At 47.4% G+C, this 16,362-nt stretch overlaps 1 protein-coding gene across 4 annotated transcripts in view; it reads right to left on the bottom strand.

Moving 5' to 3' along the window:
• The window catches only part of Tom1l2 (target of myb1 like 2 membrane trafficking protein), a 122,127-nt gene that overhangs the window by 21,293 nt on the left and 84,472 nt on the right, over window positions 1-16,362 (bottom strand). For all 4 annotated transcript variants that reach the window (XM_021178425.3, XM_021178426.2, XM_029483880.2 and 1 more), the window contains exons 5-8: window positions 15,407-15,541; window positions 13,808-13,966; window positions 11,317-11,433; window positions 793-926 (exon numbers count right to left, since the gene is read on the bottom strand). In XM_021178425.3, the coding sequence (XP_021034084.1) occupies window positions 793-926; window positions 11,317-11,433; window positions 13,808-13,966; window positions 15,407-15,541 (545 nt within the window). The remainder of the gene's footprint in view (window positions 1-792; window positions 927-11,316; window positions 11,434-13,807; window positions 13,967-15,406; window positions 15,542-16,362) is intronic.

Below are 16,362 nucleotides of genomic sequence, written 5' to 3'. Positions count from 1 at the left end.
TGTTCTTACTTATGTCATAGCACAGCCCTCTGACAAACTTATAAAGAAACCTGCCAGTCAACAGAGTGAGTGGCCACAGCCTCCAAGGGGCTCACACTGCTGTCAGGCTCCTTTAATGGAGTCAAAGCAAACCACAACCCTGGGCCAATTGGGAAGTGCCCAAATTGATACAGATAGGAGCTGTTCTCCACACTACCCACGTAAAGCTAGGTCCAGAAGAGACAAAACAAAAACAAAAACAAAAAACAAAAAACAAAACCAACTCTGTCCTGTGGGAGGCTTTGGGAAGGAAAAAAGAGGGTTCAAGTTTATCACTTTAAGTGGTTTGGCTGCAGGAAGAAGTGAAGAAAAGTGTTTCCCCAGAGAAGCAGTGCTCACATCCAGCCTACTTCACTCAATACCTGAGAAGTCCTGACATTTACAAAGGGAATGATCTTTTTTCAAGACTGGAAATAGAGGAAATCCTGTTCTTTAGTAAAGGCTCCCCTCCCCCAGTCCTTTTCAAATTCAAAGGATCATCAAAGGAGCAGGTGCAAACCCTGTCTCAGCCCTCCCTGGGACTCAGGAGGAGCAGAGGTGGATGCTGCAGTCAGCTGCCAGCTCTTCTGTTCTCTGGAGAACAAGAAGCACTTTTTCTGTCATCCAAGAGCAAATGAGCATCTCTGATGACTACTCCCCACCTCTAACACCTCCCAGGCTCTCAGTCTCCTCTCCCTGCTTTGTTTATGAATGAACTTCCTCTGATACACCAATCATCTTCCCAAGGAGAAGACCCCGAGGACTTTGCCCCACCTCTCATAGCGGAGGAAGACATTGTTGAGGTCATCGTTGACGTGCAGCAGCTCCTCGGTGACCTCCTCATTGGACACTCGGGAGATGAGCTCCACTATGCGGTGCTGCATGGCTCGGCAGGTCCTGTTCAATTCCTAGGAAACATATGCACTTCTGGCAGAGCCTGCTGGGAATGCTTTTCTCACATTCTACCGCCTTTGAAAGGATTTGCACTGTTTCTTGAAAGTCACGGAAGGAGTATAGCTTGTTCATAAAACCAGGCGTGTGCAGAATGTGACGTTAACAGCTCCTCCTCTCCTGCCTCAGAGGAAGCAAGTACTCCTGTAGGCTTGTTAGCATGTGCAACTGCGCGCGCGCACACACACACACACACACACACACACACTACGCACACACACATACACACACATACACACACACATATACACACACACACACATGCACGCATGCACACAGATACCCAGACACACACACACACACACACACACACACGCACGCACACACACACATGCACACAGATACTCAGACACACACACAGAGATACACACTCACACTCGCACACACACATATACACATACACCTCTGAGTAGACACAAGTATGTTAGTACAAGTCATTTTTAAAAGAATATTAAATGCAAATAAATTTGGAAATCCATATGGGATACCTATAAAGATACAATTTAGTAAGGCTATTTAAGCAGATATATTCCTATAATTCCACTAAAAACAAAACAATTAATTAAACCATCATATACAGAAAAAAGCTTTGGTGCAGTTTTATGAGGAAGGACACTACCTGGACCATATCTGGATGGCTGAAATAATATCATAACAACCATTTTGCTTTGTCTTTGTCAGTTAAGCTTTCGCCTATGTTTGATTTGAGTTACAAAGTTAAACCATCATTCTCTAGTGTTAAGGTTGCACCACACAGCTGGGCAGGTGGCACACACCTTTAATCCCAGCACTTGGGAGGCAGAGGCAGGTGGATTTCTGAGTTCGAGGCCAGCCTGGTCTATAGAGTGAGTTACAGGACAGCCAGGGCTACACAGAGAAACCCTGTCTCAAAAAAACAAAACAAAACAAAAACAGTTGCAGCACACACTGTTCCGACATCTCACCTGTGTAGCCAGTCTTGGCTACTTTGTGGTTTCTTTATCCCACCAGTTTTACCCCCTATCACTAGACAGGAAAGAAGGAAGGATAGCGGTGGGGACAGGGGGTGGGGGAGAGATCCCTGAATCTAATTTCTTTCTTGTTTTTTTTTTCTAGAGAACAACTATTAATAAACTGCTAATAAACTGCAACCAGCCAGGCAGTGGTGGTGCATGCCTTTAATCCCAGCACTTGGGAGGCAGAAGCAGGCGAATTTCTGAGTTCGAGGCCAGCCTGGTCTACAGAGTGAGTTCCAGGACAGCCAGGGCTACACAGAGAAACCCTGTCTCAAAAAAAACAAACAAAAAACCCCACCAAAAAACAAAACAAAAAAAACCCCAAAAACCTGCAACCAATCCCCCTGAACGACTACCAACAACCAACCAACATCTCAGGGCCCAATCATTTATAGAGCCTCTGAAAAGTTCCCAGAATTCCAAACATCACACAGTCACAGTACCATCTGCAGCTGTCAAAACCACGCCTCTGCTGGAGCACAAGACAAATCATAGTCAGCTGCTGTGGTCAGTGTGGAGCAGCCTCATATCCCACACCTGGGATTAAAACAAAAATACTCTTTTATAATGTTTCTGTGTTTTTTTTTTTAAGATTTATTTATTCATTATATGTAAGTACACTATTGCTTTCTTCAGACATTCCAGAAGAGGGCGTCAGATCTCACCACGGATGGTTGTGAGCCACCATGTGGTTGCTGGGAACTGAACTCAGGGCCTTCGGAAGAGCAGTCAGTGCTCTTAACCTCTGAGCCATCTCTCCATCACCTCTGTGTTTTTAAAGAAACCAAAAATTCCAGAACAGTCACTGCACAGGTGTTGGATGACTTCAACAGCTAACTACAAATCCTTTTAAACGCTTTCTCTTTATGTGTGTGTGCCTGAGAGTATGCCTGTGCACCACCTGCACGCAGGTGCTGGTGGAAGCTGGAAGACTGTGTCAGGTCCCTGGGAACTGGAGTCACAGGCAGCTGTGGACTGCACAATGTGGGTGCTGGCAATCAAACCTGAGTCCTCTGCAAGTGTAGTCAGTGCTCCTAACTGCTGAGCTATCTCTGAGGCCCAGTACAAATTATTTTTAAGATAGAAAAGCATGATTCTGTGCTTGCTTCTCTTCAACAAAATCTCCTAGGCTCCTTTGCCTACCACTTTGTACAGCCTGCCTCACTTCTTCACATGCATCTCACACTGTACAGAGCTTGCTACCTGCTACTGATGGGTACGTGGCTTGTGGTAATCTTTTTCTTTGGCCAACCCAAACAATGTAGCAACTCATACTCATGCCAATTCTTACACACTTGGGCAAGCACTTGCATAGCATGAGTTCCTTAGAAATAGAGTCTCTCTAGTGAAAGTATTACATTTAGAACGCAGACTGGTGCTCAGAATAAAAGGCCCTCCACGAATGGGGCAGTTTGCTTGCATTGCCAGCAATGGCAGCACTGGATCTTATGACAGCGTCATGTAATTTACAGTGGCACGTCTGTTAAGTTGCTAGGATCTCAGAAGTACCACAGTTCTCACAGAGTTCTCTGTTGGCCAAAGCTGCACCTGCAACCCTCAGCCACCACAGGAGCTCTCTCAACTTTTCAGAGCAGCATCCCCTTAAGACAGACCCTGTACCTCATGCGCTGGTTTATAGGAGCCCTCTTGCCCCAGAGCAAGGTCCTAGCTAGGCTCTTGTTTGCAGAGAACCTTAAGCACTCGCTAGGGACCTGCCCTGTTGTATGTCAAACTAAGGAGACTACAGAGGAAACATGGCAGGCTGGTCAGGCTGGCCCCTCAGCCTTCCTGTAGGCCATCAGGGTCAAGGCAGAAGTGAAATACTGTTCCTGGACACTGGGGGGAGCTAACAATCCAGTTAGATATGGGAACAGACACTAAAGCTGGCCAAACTTCTCATAGCTCCACCTCAGCACCGCCTCAGTCGGCAGATAGGTCTGATAGACTACAAGATCTAGTCACAGCAAGCACAGGCAATCTTTGCCTCTTTTTGTCTCATCATCCTACTGTCCTGGCTAGGAGACCTCTCTTCCCATCTTCTCACCACCAAGGACAACATGTAGCAGGCACTTGCCAATGCTCCCTAGAGAATGCCACACAAGGCAGGTGGCCCTCTACCCACTCAGTGCTTCAGCTCTCAATGCTATGACATGTGTGTCCTAGGCCTGACTGCTCTCTCTTCCCATAGTGCTCAGCCTCAGAGTTCCATAATGTCTACTAGGTATCAAGGTCTGGCCCAAATGGATCACCCTGGAAGCACTCAAACACAGGCCAGGGGAGACCTGCACTTAGGTAGCTGAAAGTCTGGTATTTACCTGAACAAAAGATTCTTTGAGACTCCTTCTACCCTGATCTGACCACCTTGCAGGGCTGTCATCCTGTCTGTCCTGCCAGAACAGCACTGTCAGTTTCTTGAGCACCACACAAGGAATGCCAGTGTCTGGACCTGTTTCTCTGAACAGAACAGACCCCTCCTCTTGGCTCTCCAAAAATTCCTACCCTAGGTTTGCAGAAGGATGTATGATCCCTGGAAGAGGCTCTCCAACAAAGGCAATGTCCACCACCAAGGCCCAGGGCAGGAAAGCAGGACCCTTCCTAATACTTATGGCTAAGCAGCAATCCTTGGGGGCTTGGTTGGAGAAAGAGAAGGAAAAAGTCAGTCAGTTCTCATTCCAACTGCAGGCCAATGGCAAGGTGGAAGACCTGCAAGTCAGAGAGCACATGTCAGGTTGCTGTAAACAGTTCCAAGGCTCTCTGGAGCCGTGGGCATCACCTTCTAGAGCCCACCGGGCATCTCCAAACATGTCTTAGACATGGATGAGAGGCGGCCTCACGAACCACCACACTGCTCAGGGATGGCGAGGGGCTGGCCCTCTGCCAACAATGTCCTTTCCTTTCATTAAACTCCTAACATATCCTTCCAGACCCCAGGATGTGTCCCTACCCCAGTATGTTATCATATAAATTTTTCAAAAATATAGCAAAGTGCTAGGCATGGCACATACCTTTCCAGCACTCGGGAGAGAGGCAGGCAGATCTCTCCGAGTTTGAGGCCAGCCAGAAAACTCTATATAGCAAGTTCCAGGACAGCTAGAGATATATAGAGACCTTATCTCAAAACAAACACACACACACACACACCGTGCAGGTGCTGGAGCGGTGAATCAGCAGTCAAGAGCATTTGCTGTTCTTGTAGAGCCCAGCTTTAATTCTCAAGGTCCTTAGTTATTCATGTGGTGCACATAAATACACACAAAGCACTCATACACCGAAAATAAAATAGATATATGTTAAAAATACATATATACAAATGTATGTGGCTATATATAACAAAAGTACAACCACTTATATTTTACAGTGTCAGCTTTGCCATGTAACTCCCACATATTCACCTCCCTGCCCACTCAGAATGTTTTCTAGAGATCCTGGCAGACCCTCCCTTCAAAGGGCTCACACAGCATTCCAGACCTAGACTGCATCTGCTGACCCACACTGTCAGTACAGCTCTTAGAGCAGAGCCTTCAAGTAACGACTAGCTTGCTCCGCTCCAAAGAATAGCTGTTAGATTCAGATCCTAGATTCACAGCAGAGTCATGCGGCACACTGCAGAGTGTCTTAGACACTGCAGTGTTAGGCATTGTGGTATATGCTTATGATCTCAGGAGGCTGAGGCAGGTGGGTTGCAAGTGAGAGGCCATACAAGACAGCATAATGCAATGCTCTCTCTCGGCAAAATCAAAACCAAGCAACTAACCAAAACTCATGGCTGCAGCTCTTAAAGCATCAGGGTCCCACCTACAAAGGAAGCGAGCAAGGCTGTGATGGCCTCCACCACAGAGCCCCACCCAGAAAGGATGCTGAGGACTAAGCAGCAGCAGCAGCACTGCAAGCAGGAATGGCTAGAGGTATTCTCCATACTCAGAGGTCTGATCCCAGACCTCTGCAGAGCTCCACTGAGGCATCTCAGTGACATCTAAGGACCTGCTTCACTGACAGTCTCTACAGAATTCAGTTTGGAGGAAGACTTCCATCACTTTCAAGCCCCTTAGGAAAGTGCTAGCGGCCTTCTGAAGGAAAGGCCAGACAAGTGCGCTCAGACACTAACACAAGAAGCACCTGCTTTGACTGCGCTTGCTGCCTCTCTCGCCACTCCTCCTGCCAGGGTTACAGGAAGGGAAACCTCTCTCCAGAGTCTCACAGGCCACCCTGTGGAAGAGTCCTCCAGGGCTGCCCAGAGACAGGCTCACACATTCCAGCCTTCTGACTCACGGTCTCTGCACATTTCCCGACTTCAACTTTTAAACCAGGGTCTCAAAAAAGGGTAAAAAAGAGATGAAATCCCATATATGTAAAATGAAATCATTACAAAGGATAGATTAGCAATCTAAAATTCATGGCTCATGATTCAGTGGTGCATCTTCCTAATTCTAAAGTACAACATGCATTTACTTATGGCTCCCAATTGCCTGTAACTCCAGTTCCAGGGGACATGACAGCCTCTCCTGACCTCTGCTGGTACCAGGCACACAAGAGAAACAGACATACAGACAAAACATTTATATGCATAACGTAAAATAATACATCTTTAGAGATGGCTCAATGGTTAAAATGTGCACTGCTGTTGCAGGGAACCCGAGTTCAGTTCTTAGCACACAAAGGGTGGCTCAAAACCACATAACTCCCAACTCCAGGAGATATGGTGTCCTCTTCTGGTCTTCGTCTGTACTTACATGCACACACCCTCACACAGGCACATCATTAAAAGTTTAAAAAATCATGTTTAAAAAGAAAAGAAAAAAGAGATGGAGCATAACCTTGGGATTTGTGCCACTCTGTGCCAGCCGACCACCCTCATGGCCTCCCTGGTGTCATCTATAGCCATCACAGAAGGCTGCTGGAGATACCTCAGTCCCCCTCTATTCTTAACCATGAGGAGCAGTGACTGATTCTCTTCTGGGCCAGAGGCCAGCAACTTGTGCAGGTCTTTCTTTCCACCATGCAGACTCTGGGCCAGGAATTCCTTCAGTGCCAAGGCCTTCCGCTCTGGCATCCTCCTATCTCTGGTTCTCAGCAGCCAGTCACTTTTGCAAATGCCTGCCGTCAGTCAGAACACTGGATCAAATACCCTCTTTGCTGCCTCGTTAACCCTGATGTGGTTATCTTCCCTTCAAGAGACAGTTTCATCCCTTCCTCACAACATAATCTTTTTATCCTCTAAACCCTTTTCAAGGCAAAGGAACAGAGAATTCAGTCCTGAAGACTCGTCCTGTTGCAGCAGCAAAGGGGACGGGGAGGAGGGAAGGTCCACTGAAAGAGAGAAGGGAGAGCATGAGGTGTGGGATACGCTAGATTTTTCCTGAGAAGAATATCTTGGCCACTCTCTTTGTTGAAATGAGATGCACAAAGTGAGCAGGGATGGCCACAAGCTACTCAAAAAACAGCACAGAGAGGGCTTTTTTCATCTGATAGAGACCTATACAATATCCATCACTGCAAAGGCTCAATTAGATTCCAGTAAAACATAGTCTGTTTTGGCTGAGGGCATGTACTTTAGGAAGGAAAACGACAGCTTTGCACTCCAGGGCTCAGCCACGTGTATGTATATGTGAGATGCAGGTGGCACGCCATGCCAGGGGTGGCATACACCTTAATACTAAGACTCGGGAGGTAGAGTCAGGCATGCCTCTGGATTTGAGGTCAGTCTATTCAACATAGAGAGTTCCAGGGCAGCCATAGTTGTGGTAAGACTGTCTCAAAATAAAAAAAAAAAAAAACACAAAACAAAAGCTACAGGATGGCAGCGGGTTTGACAATACCTGCCTCCAGTGGTGGGCTGCCTGTTACTGTACAAGAGGAATGTCACCAGCATGGACACTGGCCAGTAGGTAGGGCTTATAGCAGTCCTTGGATACCCAAGGCTCTACCCACGTGGGTAAGGCATTTTCTTTGTGCTTTTGTCTAGCACAGACCACATTAAAGCTACAGGGAACAGACTTGGGTTCAGTGACCAGAGGGGCTTTTTAACAATAGTTAAGAAGCTATGATTCACAGAGGACATGCCCTGTGACAGCCAAGTTCACAGTGAAAGCAATCACTCCAGGCACCAAGGAAGGAGATCCAGGCACAGGAAGGGCTGTGCCTTACCCGCAGCCTTCCAGATGTGCATCTGGCCATTTGTACGTTGTCTGCCCTGCTGTGCTCAGAGGCTAACCTAGTTGGCTGCTGGAAACAAATAGTGCTTTTATGACAGCCAGAACAGCCTGTCACTGGGCTGTGAAAAAATAACTGATCCAAGACTCTGGAGAGGGACTCTGGGCACAGGTGTTGAGTTGGAATAGCTGTCTGGAAGATATTGCTCAACTCAGAAAGTAGAGGATCTGACATCTACCCTGGGAGGTGCTGAGAGTCCCCTTCTAACATCTTACCTCCTTGGGGCCTCCAGCAAAGCTGACAGCACTATGTGTTATTGGTCTTGGCCTTTCCTCAGATACAAGTCACTTTTCCAGGAATCTCCAGACAAGTAGTTCACAAGTTTCCCTGTTGCTCTCATGGGCTGTGGAAGGACACACCTGGAAGACCTTTACCGTAAACAGGAAGCAACCAGGATGCCAACTGCCCATGAGTACAACTAGCCACAGGTACACCCTGAGGTTAGTGCCTCCAATCACCTCTCCTCCAACTCCCTGAACCTTCTAGTCACCAACTTACACTTGTGTCAAGAGCAGTTTGTGTCTTTTGGTGAGGACATTTGGGCTGGTGACAAATATGCTTACTTCTAGTGCCCTGGCTAGCATCCTGAGCTCTAGACTACTTCTGCCCTGAGTAGTCTGGCTGTCTTCCATATTGCCCATGGAATGTTAGGGGCAGATTTTGACCCCTCCATGTTCCAAGAGGACAGCGGCATTTTCCCATATGGAAGGCTCACTATTCTGTGAGAGCCACTGCCTGCTGGTTGTTGACTGCTGGGGCAGAAGAAGGGCGACATAAGGCGGTGGCCTCCAGCCAGGAAAAGTGAGTCTGTTCACACAGCTACCCATTTCTGCCTCTTCTACTCTGAAATGACAGCCTCCCGCAGGCTCCCAGACATGGTCTTTTTCTGTTTGATTTATATGACAGCAGTGGGGGCCAGTAGGCTCTGAGTTGGAACAAAACAGAGTGAAGGAAAATGTCATTGGAAGCAACCTATTTTTGAAAACTGAGCTGATGCCAGGAGATGAGGTTCTGTTATTCTTGGCTGATGAGTTTGTTTAAACAAACAAACAAACAAAATACCCTACAACCACATGGGTGCAAAACACGTACATGCACTCGAGCACACACGTAAGTATGCATACACACACACACAATATGTTCACGTGCACATGTATGCATACACACATATGCACATGTGCACACACACAGACCATCTCTGCTGTCTGTTCTGCCTGTCTAGAACCATCTTGCTGTTGTTCAACCCACCTTCCTCTGTCAGCTCAGCTCTGCCCAGAGCGACAGCCCCCACCCCATAAAAGAAATTCCAACACTGATACAACATAGCATCATCATATCATACTAGACTGACCTCAGATTCCTGTGCACCCTAGGATGCCTAGCCGAGCCCTCCTGCAGGTTACGTTAGGGGCCAATGATGGTGTATTCGAGGTAGGTGGGTCCACAGAGTATGTAACACACGATCACCACCTGAAGAACCAGGACCTTGGTTTGCTGCAGGTGTCAGGAGTGAAGTCTGGGAACCAGAGATACTCAGTGCTCCTACTGACTTAGGCCAAGGGTATTCATCTCAGTTTCAGGAGCAGTCTGATGTTCAGGTCTCTTGCAGTCAGCAGTTTCCTTGTTTGTCTCCTGTACTTAGCTGGGAGCTCCCTAGAGCAGAAGCCGTATCTCCTACTGTCTATGACACTTAGACTGTGCTCAGTGCTGGACCAGAAGAAAGTTTTACCATGCCTTGCCCCATAGGAACTAAGAACTTGGAGTGGGGAGTGGGAACTCCAAGGAGCAGAACCACTGGGCATGTGTATTACCAAAGTGCAGGACCATCAGAGCCAAGTTTCCTGGGTGACCAGTGTGTGTATTCAGCAAAGTGGGAGATGCAGAACTCAGGTGTACAGGACTGCCAGACAGAAACAGCAGCAGCAGTAGCAGGGGTATCATGAGGCACTCAGGCCAGGTAGGTCACCAAGCCAGCATGATTCCTCATCTGCACACTCATATACCCTATCTCTTGGAGGAGGGATCTGGTACCTGCAGCTCGCAGCATCCCCCTCTCTGCCCTTCCAGAAGGTCACTAACCCGAAGGGCAGTGCCACAGCCACTTTCTGTACAGGAGTCACTGCAGGCTAATGTGACAGGGCTCTGCCTCTGCCTCTGGGCCTCACAGGCCCTCAACCAATTGGAGTCTGAGACTACAGCCTGGCTTCCTGCTGTCTCCATTTCCTGCCATGTTCAAGAGATGTAGGGTGGGCTCAGGTATGGTTCAGCTGTGGAATAACTTGCCTAGTGTGCAGGGTCCTATGTCCCAACTCCAGCATCACCATCTAGAGTGTTCAGAGGCAAAGGGTGGGGGTGGGGCAGCAGCCTTTTAGGAACCACAGTGTTCATCCCATGCCTGAGTGGTCCCAGCAGTGAGGCAGAGAACAGGGGCTTTGACTTTACCTCAGAATCTCCTGCCTTAGGATGAGAGACTATCACTGCTTCTTCATGTCATCAAGGCCCAAGAACTCTTATTCCAGGATATTTATGATACAGTAACAAGGGAGCAAAGCCATGCACAAGACTGTACACACAACATAATTTCAACTCAATGCAAAATGTATGAACACAACAAAGAGTCTAACTGAAAATACATCAAAATATAAACTCCACTTATTGCAGATGGCTAAAAACTAAGGAAAAATATTTTTTTGATAGGCACATACTCTATAACTGGTACTTTAAGTCGGGAAAAAAATTATTAAATATGGACTAGAGAGATGACTCAGCAGTTGAGAATACCAGCTGCTCTTCCAAAGGTCTGGAGTTCAATTCCCAGCAACCACATTGTGGCTTACAACCATCTATAATGAGTTCTGATGTCCTCTTTTGGCATGCAGGAGTACATGCACATAGAGCACTCATATACATAAAATAAATAAATATTTTTAAAAAGTTATTAAATAAAAAATTACAGGACAGAGAGTGCTACTGGCTTCTGCCCATCTCCAAGAAGTAAGGTTAAGTGTGAACCAGCATGGCCTTGGACCCTCTCTGCCATGGTACCACCAGACTTGTTCTACCCAGTGGGCAGTACTGGCACTTCCCCTGAAAGCCCGGCCAGACACTCAGCCCACACTACATAAGCTAAGGTTAGCCTCACCTGTAGTAGTTCCAGATCAGAAGAATCCTCCTGCCCAGGGACCATTTCTGTTAACATCTCAGACATGACTTTTGTGTTTCCCCGAACAATGTCCAGCTCACTGCGCAGCCTGGCAATCTGTAGGTCAAGGAGAAGGTAGGAAGAAGGTCAGTGAGCTACAGGATCAGAACCAGCCAGCCCAAGGCCTGAGCCAATCCTGTCCACTGTGAGATCACCTAGGTCAGTCTGAATCACAGGAGTAGCCTCTTACCACCTTGCTCTGCCTACCGAGGGCTGGAGTATGGTGAGGCCCACACGGAGGAGGCAGTGCGCCCTGGTCACTGAGTCACAGCACGGGAAGAACACCGTGCAGTGAGTAACACAGGGCAGGAGGGAGCTGAGCACTTGCAGCCCTCCTCCCACAGGACCCTGCAGAGCCTTTAACCTGACGAGGCTTCTGTTTCTTCTCTCTAAAATCAGAGAACGGTAGTGCAGGTGCTCCAAGATCCCTTTAGGGTGGAGTCCCTCTTCTATGTGACCCTCATGCACATAGACTCTGTCCCTTCCGGTGACACACCTTAACGGAGGCTGACCAGTACTCCTAGTGTTCTTCTGATAAGAAACAAATGGGTGAGCCGGGTGTGGTGGCACACGCCTTTAATCCCAGCACTCGGGAGGCAGAGGCAGGCGGATTTCTGAGTTCGAGGCCAGCCTGGTCTACAAAATGAGCTCCAGGACAGCCAGAGCTATAAAGAGAAACCCTGTCTCAAAAAACCAAAAAAAAAAAAAGAAACGAATGGGTGGAAACCACAGGGACCATCTTTGTCCACAGTGAGACTCATCCCCTCACCTATGGGAAGGGACTGATACCCCCACACCTCACAGGTTGCTGTGGGGCCTGTATACCTGGTACAATGCACACTGCTGACCATAGGAATGCCTCTTTCTAAAATGATCCAGAGCTGAATGGAGTGGGTAATTTTCCTGCAAGAAATATATTCCAGATCCATACCTATCTCTCCTAGCAAGGTCTTTCCATTTTTCCTGGCTTACCTGAGTATAAACATCTTCTACCGGTCTCCCTCAGCCTCTCCTGTGCTGTAGGAGTCTCTTAGCAAACTCTTCAGGAAAGAGACAGGAAAGAGACCCACCTCAACTTTCACCTAGGAGATAGACTAGGCTCCAAAAGGCCACCCTCTGCCTCACTTCAGGGGTGGTCCCAGAGCCTCCTTAACATCTTGGTTAAGAAGATTCAGGCTGGAGAGATGGCTCAGCAGTTAAGAGCACTCTGACTGCTCTTCCAGAGGTCCTGAGTTCAATTCCCAGCAACCATATGGTAGCTCACAACCATCTGTGATGGGATCTGATGCCCTCTTCTGGTGTGTCTGAAGACAGCTACAGAGTACTCATATACATAAGATAAATAAATAAATAAATAAATAAATAAAAGTTTATAAAAGAAGGAGGAGGAGGAAGAGGAGGAAGAAGAGGAGGAAGAGGAGGAGGAGGAGGAAGAGGGGGAGGAGGAGGAGGAGGAAGAGGGGGAGGAGGAGGAGGAGGTTGGAGGAGGAGGAGGAGCTATTCCACTGACGTTACATGAAGCAAGAGAATGTGGCTCACACCCAGGCCTGTGCGCCTCCTTACCTGCATCCTGCTTTCCCTACATGCTCTCCCTTAGCATTGGCAGAAGGACAGAGCTCTAGCACAACAGTACTGCAACCTACAAACAATTGCCTGAACCCATTTTAACAAGGTTCTGTAGTACTGGCACCATAACAATAGGAACTGAAAACACCAAGGATATTTTCCCACATCTCACCCATTCTAAAATCTCAACTAATAGAAATTCTATAGATTTAACTAAAAACAGTCTTTAAATTCTCTAGAAATGTAATTTAGTAGAACTCTCAGTAACTTATCAGGAAGTGACCCTCAGACAGAGAAGAGGCTTCCTCCTGGAAGGCTTCCTTGATCTAGCTGTTGCCTCCAGGGTACCTCATTGATTAAAGATGAACTGTGATGGCTGGCACAGCTCAGAGGATGCATGCTCTCCCCAAGGGTAAACACCTACTCACAGCTCAGCTATGCTCCTTTGCTTTGGACCTTGCTTCCTGTTGCTTATCTTCCCACTCAGCCTATGTTAACCCACTCTGCAGATGGACCACTGGGTGTTCGCTAGTACGCTACTATTCTGTGCTGTGTATGTTCATGATACTGCCTGCATAGACCTTAGCTGACAAAACCCCAGGCCCACTCCAGAGCCCTCAGTGCCACAGCTCCCAGCTATGCCCTTCTCTGCCCTGCTCAGCCCTGGCAAACAATCTTCAGGTCTGTTTCCTACCACAGCAAGACCACATACTACTGCAATGATCTCCAATCTGTGTCGCCTTTCCATCTTTGGGTGGGTATAGACCCAGCACAGTATCTGGAAGTCTAGGGAGACTTCTGTCCCCTGGAAAGGCACATGAGGGCAGTTAGCTGGTTTGCTTATGGACTAGAAGCACATGAATACCTGTTCTGAATTGGCTGTGATGGGGCCCGTCACACTCAGAGCCGGGGCCTGCAGAGTAGAGTAGGAAGCTGGAGGAGGTGAGGAATAGGTGCCAGCGGTTGTCCTGGGCTGTGTCTGGGACCTGGGAATGGTGGCAGCTGGATCCATTTCTGGGACACTCTGGCATGACAACAACAGTATTTTTTGATTCACTTGAGTGCCTAAGTGCCTTAGCATGGCACTCTCCCTAACATAGGTGGTGCTTTCAGTTAGATTACACAGAACTCTGGTGAGTGTCTTTATCAGGGCAGCAGAGCCACCAATGTCTCTTTCTTTCCTCCCTCCTTCCCTCCTCTTCCTCTTTTCCCTCCCTTCCAAACAATGTGCTGCAGACAAGCAACGCAACCCAAAAGGCTTTACTAATCATGAGTCCTTACTTGGCGCCTGCCACAAGACTACATTTGCCCTTTACAAGAAGACTAATATAAATAGCAATCATGTAATTTACTGATTGTTCTTTGTAATTATTAGAACAATAACATTGTTCATTCTGTGCCATTATAAAAGAATAAAACAGGTTATGTTTATATAACAAACCATAGGTAACTGGTTTAGAGGGATCATAACAAGAATAATGCTTTGGAAAATGTGATTCTTTATGTCCTCTGCCCACTTAGGTATCATCTCAGATATATTCACCAATATTAGTATACATGTTCACACAAATGTGTAAGGCATACTGCCATCCTTGAGGTCCCCATATGAGAGGCAGGCAGATGGAGACCAATAAGGCCATGTGAGCCATCCCTGGTGCCTCTTCAGACTGGGCTATCCTGGCTCTGCCCTCTGGACTGGGAGCTGCTTCATTGTCAGTACAGAAACTAACAGCCCAAAGAAACCATGATTGGCACTACCAGCATCCATTTAATTCTGAAACACAAGGCCACTCTGGTCACGATCAGCAGTGAAAGAGGTTCTTCAGGATGCTTTAAAACAGGCCTTTTCTGGGTTCCAAGTCCCAACGCTGACAGAATTCAAGAATGCCTGGACTGATGCTGAATGACCATACTCAAAATACACTTTAGATTCACTGACTGGGCTGGAATGTGGCTTAGTAATAGAATATGTTCTGAGCATGCATGAGGCCCTAGGTTCTATCTCCAGTACTATAATAAAAGTAAAGAAATTATCTACTTGATATATATACTGTACCATATGCTAAGAGTTGTTCCTTGCCTCTGATGAGCAAACATCACCCCTTGGTACCACAGAAAATAAGGACAGATTCTCTTACATCATCTATAGTCTTCTGTAATGCAGGTGCAAATGACCCTCACAGGAAGGCTTAGCCAAAGCAGCCATTTCCATGAAAACTGCTCAACTGAACCCTCTACCATATTCTTCCACTGTCAGTGTGAAACTGGGAGAAACACTGCTACCACTTAATCACCAGTCACCCAGCTGTCTCCCTCTGCATGCCCCTTGTTATTAAAAAGAATTGCCCTGGAGCTTTAAGAACACATGACAAACTGAATAATGCAAAGGCATCAGCAAAAGGCTGGTACAACGCTTGGCTGTTATACAGGCAGTCTTTCTAGAAAACACTAGCTGGAAGCTTACCCGCTGGGGTGTGTGGATAGGAGACAGGGCGTCCAAGTCTGCCATGGGGAACTCAATCCCCTTCCTCTTCAGTTCTTCATATATGTGTACAACACCTGTGAGGTCAGGACTGCTCCTAAAGGCATCTGCCCATGCCTGGGAGGAGAGAGGAAGGCCTGTCAGGAAGTACAAGCGGTCCTTCCACCCTCTCTGCGGCCAGTGTGCCAGACATGCCCACACAAGGCACACTGGCAAATCCTAGTCGGCTCCTCTTCTGCAACCAGTGCTGAGGCACAGCTGCTGAAGCCCTGGATTTCGATGATGTCATCGCATGTGAACAAACTCATAAAACTTAACTCAGCATGTATTTCCTTAGAGAAGTGGCAGAGAAATAACACTAAGTCCCTTGCACACACTATGATGAAGGCATTTGCCCCATCTCAAGGAAATCAATTGGCAGAGATGTTGAAGGAAGTGAAGACTTACCTGGATGCCTGACACCCCCGTGGAGGCAGGGGCCACAGGCAAACTGAACAGAAAGAAAAGGAGAAATTGATGCGTGTGGAGAAGCCAAGGCTGACTCCAGCTTTCCTCAGCAGATTAGGCAGTGCAAAACTTGTCTGGCCTGGTCCTGTCACTGACAGGTGACATGATTTCAGCCCAGGGGCACAAGAGTCCATTGGGAACCAGACCACCCACAGCCAGTGGCTGGGGCTCACCCCACCTCCCTAGAGTCCCGTATCAACCTGGTGTTTTTCTATTACTTTGTACAGCTGGCAGTTTCAACATACATCTGCCCAAACACAGAAATGAAATTGAAAGTTCCAACAGCAGTTTTTCTTGAAGACAGGACAAAGAGGAGCAAGAAAACTGTGAGCAGATCACCATTTCTGGTGATGCACAAACTTCTTAACAATTACAAACATACAAAAAAAAAAAAATCCTGTTCTTTGGAAGTTATAGAGGAATCAAATCCA

The sequence above is a fragment of the Mus caroli genome, unplaced genomic scaffold, assembly GCF_978045245.1.
Source record: "Mus caroli unplaced genomic scaffold, Mus_caroli_1 scaffold_13, whole genome shotgun sequence".
Lineage (NCBI taxonomy): Eukaryota > Metazoa > Chordata > Mammalia > Rodentia > Muridae > Mus > Mus caroli.
This window is presented reverse-complemented; position numbering and strand designations above follow the sequence as displayed.